The sequence below is a fragment of the Podarcis muralis genome, chromosome 1 (genome assembly GCF_964188315.1).
Source record: "Podarcis muralis chromosome 1, rPodMur119.hap1.1, whole genome shotgun sequence".
In the NCBI taxonomy this organism is placed as follows: Eukaryota; Metazoa; Chordata; class Lepidosauria; order Squamata; family Lacertidae; genus Podarcis; species Podarcis muralis.
In genome coordinates this window covers 127,645,910-127,658,415 of record NC_135655.1, presented here as the reverse complement: position 1 = coordinate 127,658,415, position 12,506 = coordinate 127,645,910, and the positions used below count along the sequence as shown (strand labels likewise).

The 12,506-nt window shown below is 43.3% G+C and overlaps 1 protein-coding gene across 15 annotated transcripts in view; it reads right to left on the bottom strand.

Annotated features, from left to right (window-relative positions):
* Positions 1 to 12,506, bottom strand: part of ABI2 (abl interactor 2) — a 50,136-nt gene that overhangs the window by 2,548 nt on the left and 35,082 nt on the right. For 2 of the 15 annotated variants that reach the window (XM_028701940.2, XM_028701957.2), the window contains 6 exons: positions 12,068 to 12,165; positions 11,105 to 11,251; positions 9,619 to 9,743; positions 9,108 to 9,284; positions 6,201 to 6,359; positions 1,244 to 1,330 (listed from right to left, as the gene is read on the bottom strand). In XM_028701940.2, coding sequence (XP_028557773.2) covers positions 1,244 to 1,330; positions 6,201 to 6,359; positions 9,108 to 9,284; positions 9,619 to 9,743; positions 11,105 to 11,251; positions 12,068 to 12,165 — 793 coding nt within the window. The remainder of the gene's footprint in view (positions 1 to 1,243; positions 1,331 to 6,200; positions 6,360 to 9,107; positions 9,285 to 9,618; positions 9,744 to 11,104; positions 11,252 to 12,067; positions 12,166 to 12,506) is intronic. The other 13 variants (XM_028701967.2, XM_028701980.2, XM_028701973.2 and 10 more) reach the window with 7 other exon arrangements.

Sequence of the window (12,506 nt, the reverse complement as noted above, 5' to 3'; positions counted from 1 at the left end):
CTTTACAAGTCTTATTCCCACCCCCCGCCCAGTGTCTGCTTCGATGGGTTGTCCTCCTTTTACAGAAAAGATCCAAGGCAGTGCGTGTAATCACTGATCAAGGTTCAAAGTTCACCTTCCATCGAGTCTGACACTCAAACACTGGACATCGAGGAAAACAGCAGCTTTTCCACTTTAGGGAAGAGGTAGCTCATCTGTGGCGCTCCAGGTGTCTTTGGACCATTGTTCTCATCATCTCTGACAATTAAGCAGTGCTGGAGGACCAGCCCTTTTCTAGAGAGATTCATGTTCCACATTACCTGCTGCTAGATCTTCCAAATCCAGTCTCAGAGGCAGTATGTCTCTGAACATCATTTGCTAGGGAACTCAAAAGGGGGGGAAAGTGCTATAGCTCTTGCACTCTTCTAGTGGTTTTTCATAGATACAGTGGTGCCTCGCAAGACGAAAATAATCCTTCCGCAAGTCTCTTCGTCTAGCGGTTTATTCGTCTTGCGAAGCAACCCTATTAGCGGATTAGCGCTATTAGCGGTTTAGCGGCTATTAAAGGCTTAGCGGCTTAGCGGCTAAAATGCTATTAGCGGCTTAGGAAAAGGGGGGGCGGGGAAAAATCGCAAGACTTGCAAGACGTTTTCGTCTTGCGAAGCAAGCCCATAGGGAAAATCGTCTTGCGAAGCAGCTCAAAAACGGAAAACCCTTTCGTCTAGCGGGTTTTCCGTCTTGCGAGGCATCTGGCTGGCCTCAAAATGTTGGACTTGGTGGGTCTTTGGTTGAATTCAGTAGGGCTGTCCTTATGTTCTCAATTCCATATGGTTATGCTGAATGGCAGTTCCTGGTTAAGTCGCTTTCTATTGCTTTGGGGCGGACTGCATGCCCTTCAGATTGTAAAGCAGGAACTTTGAAGCTCTGAGTTTAGTCACTATGTGGACACTGAAGCAGTGGGGGCCAGAAGGTAATTGACCCAATCCCACATGAAAAGTAGTGTTCCTCTTCTGCCTGGCAGAAGACCACAGCATCACACTTTGCAAAATGCACTGTCTTGGCTGCTGACTGGTAGATGCACAAAATTTATGAAGCCATCTATGAACAACCAATCTAAATGTGCTAGATTAGAAGCAAATGGGCATTTCAAGGTTGTCTGTGATCTAGAGACATTGTCATCTTCCAAACCTAACACTTGCAAGTGAGCTTAAGCTTACTAAAATATCTCTACCTGAATCAAAGGAAAATAAAAATGCATACTTACTATTCTCCTGAACTCTGGCCACAAATCCCATGAGTGGTAACTGAGGAGTTACCTGTAGGATAGAGGGAGGCGGCGGCGCAAGAGACACTGCAGAAAAGGAACGACAACCATAAAAAAGCAGGCCTCCGGTTAGAAAAGTTGAACCCAAAACATGAGAGATTACATGGGCACTGTGGTTTCCTACTCAATGCAAGGAAAAGGGAGGAAAAATAGTAACAGGTCAACTTGAACCTAGCTGCCAAGGACAGCACTGAAATTTGCTTGAAGCAGTATTAATCATCAGGCTTGTTTCTTAACTTGACATCTTTCCGCAGGGCCTGCAAGACAGAGCTGTTCCACCAGGCCTTTGGCCAAAGCACAGTCTGACCCCCTCCTCTGGTAATCCTCATTGAACTCTAGCCCAATGGTTGCCATTAATTTGATTCTGAATTGATTTTATAATGTATTTCAATTAATTGATTGTTATTTTATGTAAACTGTGTTATTTTTATTGTTGTTAGCCGCTCTGAGCCCAGCTTTGGCTGGGGAGGGATATAAATAATTTTTTTTAATTATTATTATTAATAATAATAATATTAAAAAACAGAAATAATTCATGCTTAAGGGATTCGTCTCCTGCAATCTCCACAGAACCAGTCCTGAAACAAGTCCAGCAGAAGCACAGAAATCCTTGGCTATTAGGAAGACAGTCTGGTGCAGTCAGGGAAAATATTCCCCAACTCACAAGGACTTTCCAGCGCTTCATTTTTACATAGCCTGCATTTGCATTACCAAAGACCAACATTTACAGCTTCATATTTCTTCATAAAAATTCAACATCTACAAGCAAATTAGAAAGCAATTTCTTAACCCGGTCTGAGAAAATGTTCAGGATTGGGACCAAGAATAACTTTACAGTGGTGCCCCGCAAGACAAATGCCTTGCAAGACGAAAAACTCGCTAGACGAAAGGGTTTTCCGGTTTTTGAGTCGTTCCGCAAGACGAATTTCCCTAGGGGCTTGCTTCGCAAGACGAAACGTCTTGCGAGTTTGTTTCCTTTTTCTTAAAGCCGCTAAGCCGCTAATAGCCACTAAGCCGCTAGTAGCCGTGCTTCGCAAGACGAAAAAACCGCAAGACGAAGAGACTCGCGGAACGGATTAATTTCGTCTTGCGGGGCACCATTGTACTTGAGGTGTTTCTGAGCACACAGAACACTTTCATGAAGAGTGTGACCTGACTGTTTAAAACAGGATTTTAGAAATGTGCTTATGCGATTAAGCACCATTCTGCATGGCTTTGAGACAGCAGCTGAAACAATTTACTTCCTTCCACCGAAGTCCACGGGAATCTTTCACTTCTACGGGTAGGTAAAGTAGCTACACTTGGGGTCACAGTTTAGCTGGAAGCAAAACCCAATCCCGGCCCCCAGGTCTTGGCAACTTGAGAGTCAGGGCAGAATTTAGGTTTTCCCCACAACTCAATGATGTCAGAGACTGCCATTCTTTTACTCTCTGCTGAGTCGTTCAGTGGGCGCTACTCATTTCTAAATGAGAATATTTCAGCACTCACAACTTTTTGAAAATTGAGCTACAGTGGTGCCTCGCAAGACGAAAAGAATCCGTTCCGCGAGTCTCTTCGTCTTGCGGTTTTTTCGTCTTGCGAAGCAAGCCCATTAGCGGCTTAGCGGATTAGCGCTATTAGCGGCTTAGCGGGCTTAGCGGATCAGCTGATAAGCGGCTTAGCGGATCAGCTGATAAGCGGCTTAGCGATCAGCTGTTAAGCGGCTTAGCGATCAGCTGTTAAGCGGCTTAGCGGCTTGGGAAAAAGGGGGGGGGAACCCTGCAGGAACTCGCAAGACATTTTCATCTTGCGAAGCAAGCCCATAGGAATTTCGTTTTGCGAAGCACCTCCAAAACGGAAAACCCTTTCGTCTAGCGGGTTTTCCGTCTTGCGAGGCATTCGTCTTGCGGGGCACCACTGTACCTATATACTTGCCCCCTCAGATCATGGCTGCTGCCAATCGCTTCGTTTTTAAAATCAAGCTGTTGTGTGCAGAACCTATTTTTGCTTTGCTTTCTCTTGTACAGTGTGTGCCTGTAACATGGGGAAGTCTATGCAGGAGTGCATTTCAATCTGCACTTCATGTACAATGAAAAGAATGAGAATCAGTCCCAAGATTTCCCCCAGCAAGCACCATGCTCCTTCTCCCTTGCTGAAGCCCATGTTCTCAAATGCATTCTTCTTCTGATGCTCCCTCAATGAAAAGGGAACAGGCCAATTTTCAAATGGCATTCCTTGCTCCCCTATCCTGCCACTTCCCTCCCTCTTTATGGCACCACAGGAATCTGGTTGTCCTCAGCAGTCCGCTCCCGACAGTGAGTCTTTGTTGGAAGTCCTTTTGCCTCTACGCTGGACGAAGTCCAAGTCCACTGACATATCCCATCTTCATCTGCTAAAATTCTACACTTACAAACCTCTCATTATCTGCGCCACGGGAAAGCCACTCTTTTTGTAAATTTACAATCCAAGCAAGCTACCCTTTTAAATCATAACATTCTGCTTGGCTAAACAGATTGAATGAGAGTTACCTAATATTTATTGACTATTTGGCATCTTCTGTGGTGCCTCGACAACAAAATGACCGACTAATGAAGGGCCACCCATTTAACAACTCTTACCACAGCAAAGGATTCCACAAAACATGCTGAGCATCGAGAAAACACCTTTGCATAAAAACAAACCTTCAGAAATCGGTCTCCCCATAAAAGAGTGAATAATCATAGGTTCTCTCCTTCAGCATGCAAAGAGTCATGCTTATTATTAACACCTTTTCACATTTGTGAGTGTTATGCGTTGTCATATTTAGGGACACTTCTCGGTATGTTTTGAACATGTACACACAAAATATTCCATACACAAATATTCAAGTTCAACAGGTGTGTGCAAACTCCAGACATCGTGCAGGTTATGGTTAAGAAATTGGAGTTCTTGTGGAGAATGCACTGAAAAGGATAAACCAAGAACTCTGGCCACAAGTTTCAATGTAAGGATTAATTACTACTCAAGAGTTGAAAAGAGAAAAAAAACACACAAAAAAACCACGTGTATATTCTGCAAAGAATGACAGTTTAAAGCTAATAGTAAATTTGAACACAACGTGTGAGTACAATGGTTTTAAGATAATAATAAATTTAGATATTAGTATACAATAGTATAGTATAAAGGTACATAAAATACCAGTACACAACAATAGTTTTATACAAGTCTCAATGGTAGTCAAAAAGAGTCCATATTATATAAACTCAGAATAAAGAATAAAGAGCCAAAAAGGAGTATCCGGAGTATGAATCAGATGTACGACTCAGTAGTGGTGACCAGGACAGGGCCCTGTTTCGGAGTAAACGCCTTCTTCAGCTGGTAATATCAAATAATATGTCAAAATAAATCAAGGTTCTTCAATTCCATAGATCATAAATATAATAAAGTATATACATTCTAAAGTATATACATTCTAAAACAATTTGACTGGAAATAATAACTCTTGTAAATTCTTATTTCTAGATTCTTATTTCTAGACGCATGTTGAAAAAGAAACATAAAAGAACTATATGATATGATATAGACTTCCAACAGATTTATAGTCCTCAAAAAACCGAGGTATGGAACCAAATATCATGATATGTGCTAATTCACTTTAGAATGTATATACTTTATTATATTTATGATCTATGGAATTGAAGAACCTTGATTTATTTTGACATATTATTTGATATTACCAGCTGAAGAAGGCGTTTACTCCGAAACAGGGCCCTGTCCTGGTCACCACTACTGAGTCGTACATCTGATTCATACTCCGGATACTCCTTTTTGGCTCTTTATTCTTTATTCTGAGTTTATATAATATGGACTCTTTTTGACTACCATTGAGACTTGTATAAAACTATTGTTGTGTACTGGTATTTTATGTACCTTTATACTATACTATTGTATACTAATATCTAAATTTATTATTATCTTAAAACCATTGTACTCACACGTTGTGTTCAAATTTACTATTAGCTTTAAACTGTCATTCTTTGCAGAATATACACGTGGTTTTTTTGTGTGTTTTTTTTCTCTTTTCAACTCTTGAGTAGTAATTAATCCTTACATTGAAACTTGTGGCCAGAGTTCTTGGTTTATCGTGCAGGTTATGTGCACTGAGTGAAGATCCATTATTAACATGCATATATATTATAGGCACTTAGGTTCAGTAGAGAGGTGTTGGTTTAGGGGTGGAAGAGCCAGACTTAAGTCATGAAGCTCAACCAGTGCGGCTTCTGTCAAGTTACAGGCTCTCAGACTAATCAATTCACACGCCTATTTGCGGTTGTGCACTTCAGGATTCCATCAACTGATCTCCTATGAAACATTAGCAAACTGACAAGATCCCCATGCTTGCTTCTATGATGTGCAACTGATTCAAGCCAGGTTTCCTTCCAAATACAAGCCATCTCTTTAGCAATCTGGCCACCTAGTGAACTAAGAACTGTGAGGGGAAACAAAATGTTGTCTCAGGGATAACCATGTTTGTCTGTTGCAGAAAACACCGAGGCTTTGGGCATTTTAAAGACTAACCTTTTCATGGCATAAGTTTCCACTTCATCAGATGAATAAAGTGTTATCTCAAGTTACAGGTGTATAGTTTGAGCGGGGGGCGGGGGGGGGGGCGCTTGTAAACAGTGAGGCCAGAGGAAAATAAAATGCAGAAAGTACAGACAAACTGATAAATTACCAAAACAGCCACATTTCAAATATAATACTTTATCAAAGAAAGGCAACCCCTTCCCCGCAACCAGAGATTAATATTTAGGATTTTAAGGTGAAGGTCAAATTATTCATCATCGCCACAACATGTGGTTAGATCTTTAAAGGCACCACAACACTGGCGTTTTTGTTGGTGGGTTAGAGTAAAGATTTTCACTGCAGTGCATCTTACCTGGGTTCTGGCTATAAAAGGGTCCTCCATTCACCTGGTTTTGAAGGCTGTTCTGCGAAGTGATGGAAGGAGGACGCCTGTACGGCAAAGAGCCCCCTATTGTTGGAGGGGTGTGCCGAGTAGCAGGTCTGTTCATGCTGTAGAACTGAACAGGATGACCTGTTTCGGAAGGGAGAAAAGTGTCAGGGTAAGGACAAAAATGTTGAAGCTGAATCCTGCCTTTTCACATTTCAAGATTTCCGCTTCATATGAGTGGACTCTCCATGCCCTGACCACAGCAAAAAGACTGAAACCGATGAATTGGAAAAATAAAAACGTGGCTCCCTTCTCCAATTGGATTGAAGACTTATACAAACTCGTGGCATATGAACAACTTGCATATAAACGCAGACTTGCCATGGACAAATTCAATGATATTTGAAATCCATTCTTACAAATACTGTAATAGGTTAAGATCTGGTGATGTACAATAACAACTTTGTAAAGTATACAATTTTGGGTTCCCCCCTTCACTTTCCCTTCTACACAGGTGCTGTTTCTCTTTTCCTTTTTCTCTCTTTTATTTCGTCTCGCCATGCTTGGTGGACATACAGTGGTACCTCGGGTTAAGTACTTAATTCGTTCCGGAGGTCAGTTCTTAACCTGAAACTGTTCTTAACCTGAAGCACCACTTTAGCTAATGGGGCCTCCAGCTGCCGCCGTGCTGCCAAAGCATGATTTCTGTTCTCATCCTGAAGCAAAGTTCTTAACCCGAGGTACTATTTCTGGGTTAGCAGAGTCTGTAACTTGAAGCGTATGTAACCTGAGGTACCACTGTATATGGTTATGTACAGTGGACGCTCGGGTTGCGAACGTGATCAGTGTGGGATGCATGTTCACACCCGCAGCGTTTGCAAACCGCAGTGGCGTTCTGCGCACGCATGGGTTGCGATTTGCGATTCGGTGCTTCTGTGCATGCACAACCGCCAAAACCCGGAAGCAACCTGTTCCGGTACTTCCGGGTTTTGGCGGTCCGCAACCCAAAGCATCTGTAACCCGAGGTATGACTATAGTATTTAACTTTTAATAAAGAAATTAGTGTGTGTGTGTGTGTGTGTGTGTGTGTGTGTGTAAAGATTTCAGCTTTATCTAAAATGTTTGAACACAAAGGGTGGAACCCAATGTTGCATAAGTAGACCTTTGGCTCACACACTGGGTCTTCATCTTTCCTACCTCCTCCTTGCAGCTTCTTGCCACCCCGCCCCCACAACCCCCCCCCCCAAGTCCAACGGGTCCCCCAAACCTCCAGAGCAAATTTGAGGTGTGAAAGAGAGGCTGCAGTGGTAAAGAGAGGAAGGTGAAATTCCACTGCATGACTGCAAGTCTACTCTGCTTGTGGGAAGACAGCTTTGGAAACCACCCACTGGTGTGTTTTTTCACATGCTTTTAAAGCTGCTCAGATGATTCAGAGGTTCGGCATTAATACAAATCCTACAATGTTATGCTTTTGAAAACGAAGCAATTCAGCTGACATAGCAGGCACATACGACGGGATACCTTAAATTACACTTCAAAGGAAACTTGTTAAGATGAATATGGGGCACAGCAGAATGGTAGCATTCTACCCAGCATTTTAAAAAAGGAGGTCTCTGAGCTGATTCTCCATTAGCTCTCAAAGAAGCTGACGGAAACATGAAACAAGTACACGACCACAGTGCGCTCTGCCTGATTTTCCAGAGTAACTCAACTAAGGTTAAGTTCCTATATGCACGTTCACCACTTGATGACAAACATGTTGGAACGAACCAACGCAGTAGAAACTTTTACATCCATTATACTTTTGAATGGAAAGGGAACACATGTTTAGCAAAGCCAAAAAACTGCAAAATAATCAAATAGCAAATATCCATGTAAGAGTTGGCCGTGAGCTACTCCAAGTTTGAATGGGTTTCACCAGTCACAGAACACCCAACTATGCTGCTCGTTTCAGTTCGTCTCTCACCCCCCGGCTCAACTTTCAAATCCAAAAGCAGTGCCTTGGTTAACCCTAAAAGGTTAATCAATTAAACCTGAAAAATCTATTTTGCTACTTGTAAATCAGTTGCTCCCCCTAAATATTAAACAGCCTTGCACACTGCCATCTCTTAAGATTTACAACCATGATTCCAAGCAATGAATTTCTGATACAATGTTACCTACAAAATGTTGAACTTTTCCGTGTATAAGACTTCTCCTATTTTGGGGGACTCAAATTTAAGAAAATGAGGTGAGATGGCACAGAGTCATTGAGCTTTTTGCAGAGGATTGCTCAGCATTGTTGAGCTTTTTTTAGGGGGGGGGGGTTTGCCAAAAATAGCTCACCCATATGCATCACAAAATCTGCCCCCTGTCCGTCCCATCGCCAGCAGAAGCTGCAATTCATCCGCCCAACTGCCAAAGCGTCAGCCAATCAACACCACCCATTGATGCAGCAACCAATCATATGCACAATAGCCGCTGACAGCCGCGGCAGCAACCAATCAAACACCCACCCTATGCACTACTCATGTATAAGACGACCCCCATTTTTTACCATGATTTGAAAAGAAAAACATAGTCTTCTACACGGAAAAGTATGGTAAGTCAACAATGTGCGGTCGTCAGAATAATGCTTGGATCGAAAGAACTGAGACAGACGGAAGGGTAGACAAAGGGGAATTTTGAAAACAACGCACAAAGAAACACAGCAAGCCAAACAATTCAGTATAACAAGGTGTTTTCAGCAGCTGAGAAAGATGATGAAACGATGGAAAACGAAATGCCACGCTTTCCCAATGAAAACCACACAAGCATAGGAAACTCGGTGAATCTGCAGTACTCAACAAAACCAGTCTTAGGCTGCTATTGCCTCTTGGCTGACCTGCCTCAAGAGGAAGAGCTGAAACTCACCTGCGGAAGGAGTGGAAGAAGCAGCAGATGTGAAGCCATCGGCAAGGGGCTGAGCCCCTGCAGCAGCGGCAGCAGCATCTGGGGCGGCAGAGGATGGGGCAGTTGCAGGAGTGAGAGGAGTGGGAGCAGGGGCAGAAGTAGCAGGAAGGGGAGAAGTGCCAGCAGAACTGGCAGGGGCTACGTGAAAAGAGGAGGAAGAGGAGGAGTTAATAAGGAGTTACGGTTAGCAAGGATTAGAAAAGCTTTCGAGTCTTTTGTGCGGAACGTTCCACAAACGCTTAAAACTCTAGCCCCAAAAATGGCAGCAGCGGAGGGGGAGGAAGGATAGGTAGAAAAATGTTTATGTAGGGAAAGGGTTACCCCTTAGGTACGCAGCAAAAACGGGGTGGGGAATGGGAGGAGGATTTCAACTTATCCAATGTAAAACATCGCCTGTCCCCCTGACAGGACTCAAAGCAGCTTACAGATAATTGCCATTACCAAGGAATCACCCAAACCCAAGAGGATTTACCTGGATACACACTGGGAGGGGACGGAGTAGGGACAGCAATAGGGACTCCCACACTCCCACTGCCGCTGTTCTCTCGACTGCTGCTCCTACTGCTAGGATGGCTCCCTCCACTGCTCCCGCTGCTGCTAAAGAAATAATATAAAAACAAACAAACCACAAAGGCATCCATATTCCATTCCATGCCAGGCACACGCAGATTGCTAAACTTTGCAATTTTGGGGACAAAGAAAGACGTGCTGCTGTTTTTCCCCCTACGTCCAAGCTAAAATCAGGGTACATCGCTGACGAGTAACAGCTGCCTGCTAGATTATGGGAAATGGCTTTCAGGACCCTAGAAATATCAACTCTTAATGGGCAAAGGGCCAATATTAGAAGGAGGTTGGTTTTATCTGCATTGCTTAATACTCCACAAGTAAAAACGCTTAGGCCTAAAATAGTTTTTGGCACGGCACCATGAAATCTCACCAACATACCATTACATTTTATGCTGGCCAGGGCTAATCTGTTCTGCAGATCAATTTCCTTAGTACAGTGGTGCCTCGCAAGACGAAATTAATCTGTTCCGCGAGTCTCTTCGTCTTGCGGTTTTTCCGTCTTGCGAAGCACGGCTATTAGCGGCTTAGCGGCTATTAACGGCTTAGCGGCTTTAAGAAAAAGGAAACAAACTCGCAAGAATTCGCAAGACGTTTCGTCTTGCGAAGCAAGCCCATAGGGAAATTCGTCTTGCGGAACGACTCAAAAAACGGAAAACCCTTTCGTCTAGCGAGTTTTCCGTCTTGCGAGGCATTCGTCTTGCGGGGCACCACTGTACAGACCTATCTTAGGCCAAGGCCTTTTTCCAGCTTTTACATTACTTCTGCAAATCCACATAAAGGAATTAAATCAGTCATGTTTCCTATCTCTTTCATGTTACCAACATTTTCACAGGCACCAAAGTCTCATCTACAGGTATAGGGATAATAATAATAATAATAATAATAATAATAATAATAATAATGTCTGTTCAGCATAGAATTTCAAGTTTCAGAACTTATTGGGAAGTAACAATAAAGCCTCATGACAGCATCACCCTCATTTGTAGACACCACATTTTAGAAACAGTGCACGGCCATGACCGTCTTATGGTGGAGAGGCAAATAAATAGAAGTTTTAACAAACAAACAAACAAACAAACAAACAAACAAACAAACAAACAGGATACAGTTCTATTCAAGACTTCATATGCTACAATACACAATTCGGCAAGCAAATTGTGTATCTTTTAAAAAAGCTCTTCCTAGACAAACAACTTTGCATTATACAACATGTAGCATAAAGAGCATGGTTTCCCTCTAACTCCCAATGGATTTCCCAAGAAATCACATGAATTTATGAAGTTCTAAGTGAAGGGTTGGAGGGAGGAAGGGGGGTTAAAAGCAGGTCACTATAAAGCTGTGTTATGTGTCTTAATTATTGTTAATACTTTGTGCAGGAGCAGACTGAATACCTGTAAGTGCGATTCCTCTGATTCACAGAAGCTGTCCTAACAGGGCTCTGTTGCGAGGGAGCCATATTACGGGTAGGGCTAGGTACATAGTCATTTGGTACCACTGGAGGACGCACTGGCTCCAGTGTGCGATAGGGAGAGTGACGCCTACACAAGAAAAACATATGTATGGAAGCAATTTCAGACAATGAAATACACCAAACACCTTTGGGCAAGGCAGTGTAGAGCTCCTGCTTACTGTTCATATTGAAAATGCACAGGGCAGGATCCAGTCCACCGCCGGGGCAGCGCCTGTGAAGGATTCCCTTGGGCACAGCAGAGCCCAATTTTCCTACTCCCCCTTCACGGCGCACAAGAAGGCGGTGCCAAAAAAGAGAGGTCTTTGCATGCCGCCCATGTCCCCAGCCAGCTCTCCCTCTCCTCTCAAAGTAAGTGACTTCTGCTCTGGTGCATCAGTGACTTCCATTAAGAGGAGAGGGCAGACTGGGGAAGCATGCAGAGAGTTCCTGGTCCAATCGCTGGTCTATCATGGTGCCTGCACACTTAGCTGGTCAGAAGAGGAAGAGAGAAAACGGGGCTCTACTGAGCCTATAAGAACACTCCACATGCTGGTGCCGTGCTTCTCAGCGGACCTAACTGGGCCCATGAAATTTCTCTGTTCATGTCGTATAGAATAATCAGGGCCACTACTTTTTCTAGGTACAGCAGTGTAGTGCTACTCTACAAACAAAAGCCCAAAAGGCTCCTGCCGAAAGAAACCATATTCAACCATTATTTCCACCTCCTGGCGATGCTATGAATGTGCTATCTGCCTACAGGGGAGAGAGACAAGACACCTCCAAAGCCCACAATGTCATTTTGAGGCACTAATGAGCCATGAAGCAATAGTAAAAGCAAGAAAGGATTTTTACCTTCCCTTTTTGCACCCTGCCCCCTTTCCAATGCGCATGAAGTTGTACTTACCCAATCGTTCCTTTCCCTGACATTGGCGGACTGGGTGGCTTCTGGGTGGGTGGCGTGGTACGAGGCAGGCCACCCATTTTCATATTCTGTGTACTAACCTGCATGAGAGGCAATGGGAAGAAAAGCAAACCTCACTGAACTCTTCAGGTCAACGACTGAGAATAAATTAAGAACCCTTTGGGAACTGATCTGCAACATTAAAAAAGCAGGGGAATGTGCAATAATAATAATAATAATAATAATGTAGAAGCCCCAGTGGCCATGCACCTATGTGCAATTTCTACATACAATAGTTAAGATGCGCTCAAAGGACTTGTGGTTCTATGGCGTGTTTAAGAGTTATTTTGACTGCATGTGCCTTTAGACCATCACATTTAACTTCCAATCACCAGCAACAAGGAAAGTGGGCCTATCTCAAGGCAAACGTTGCTTACTAGGC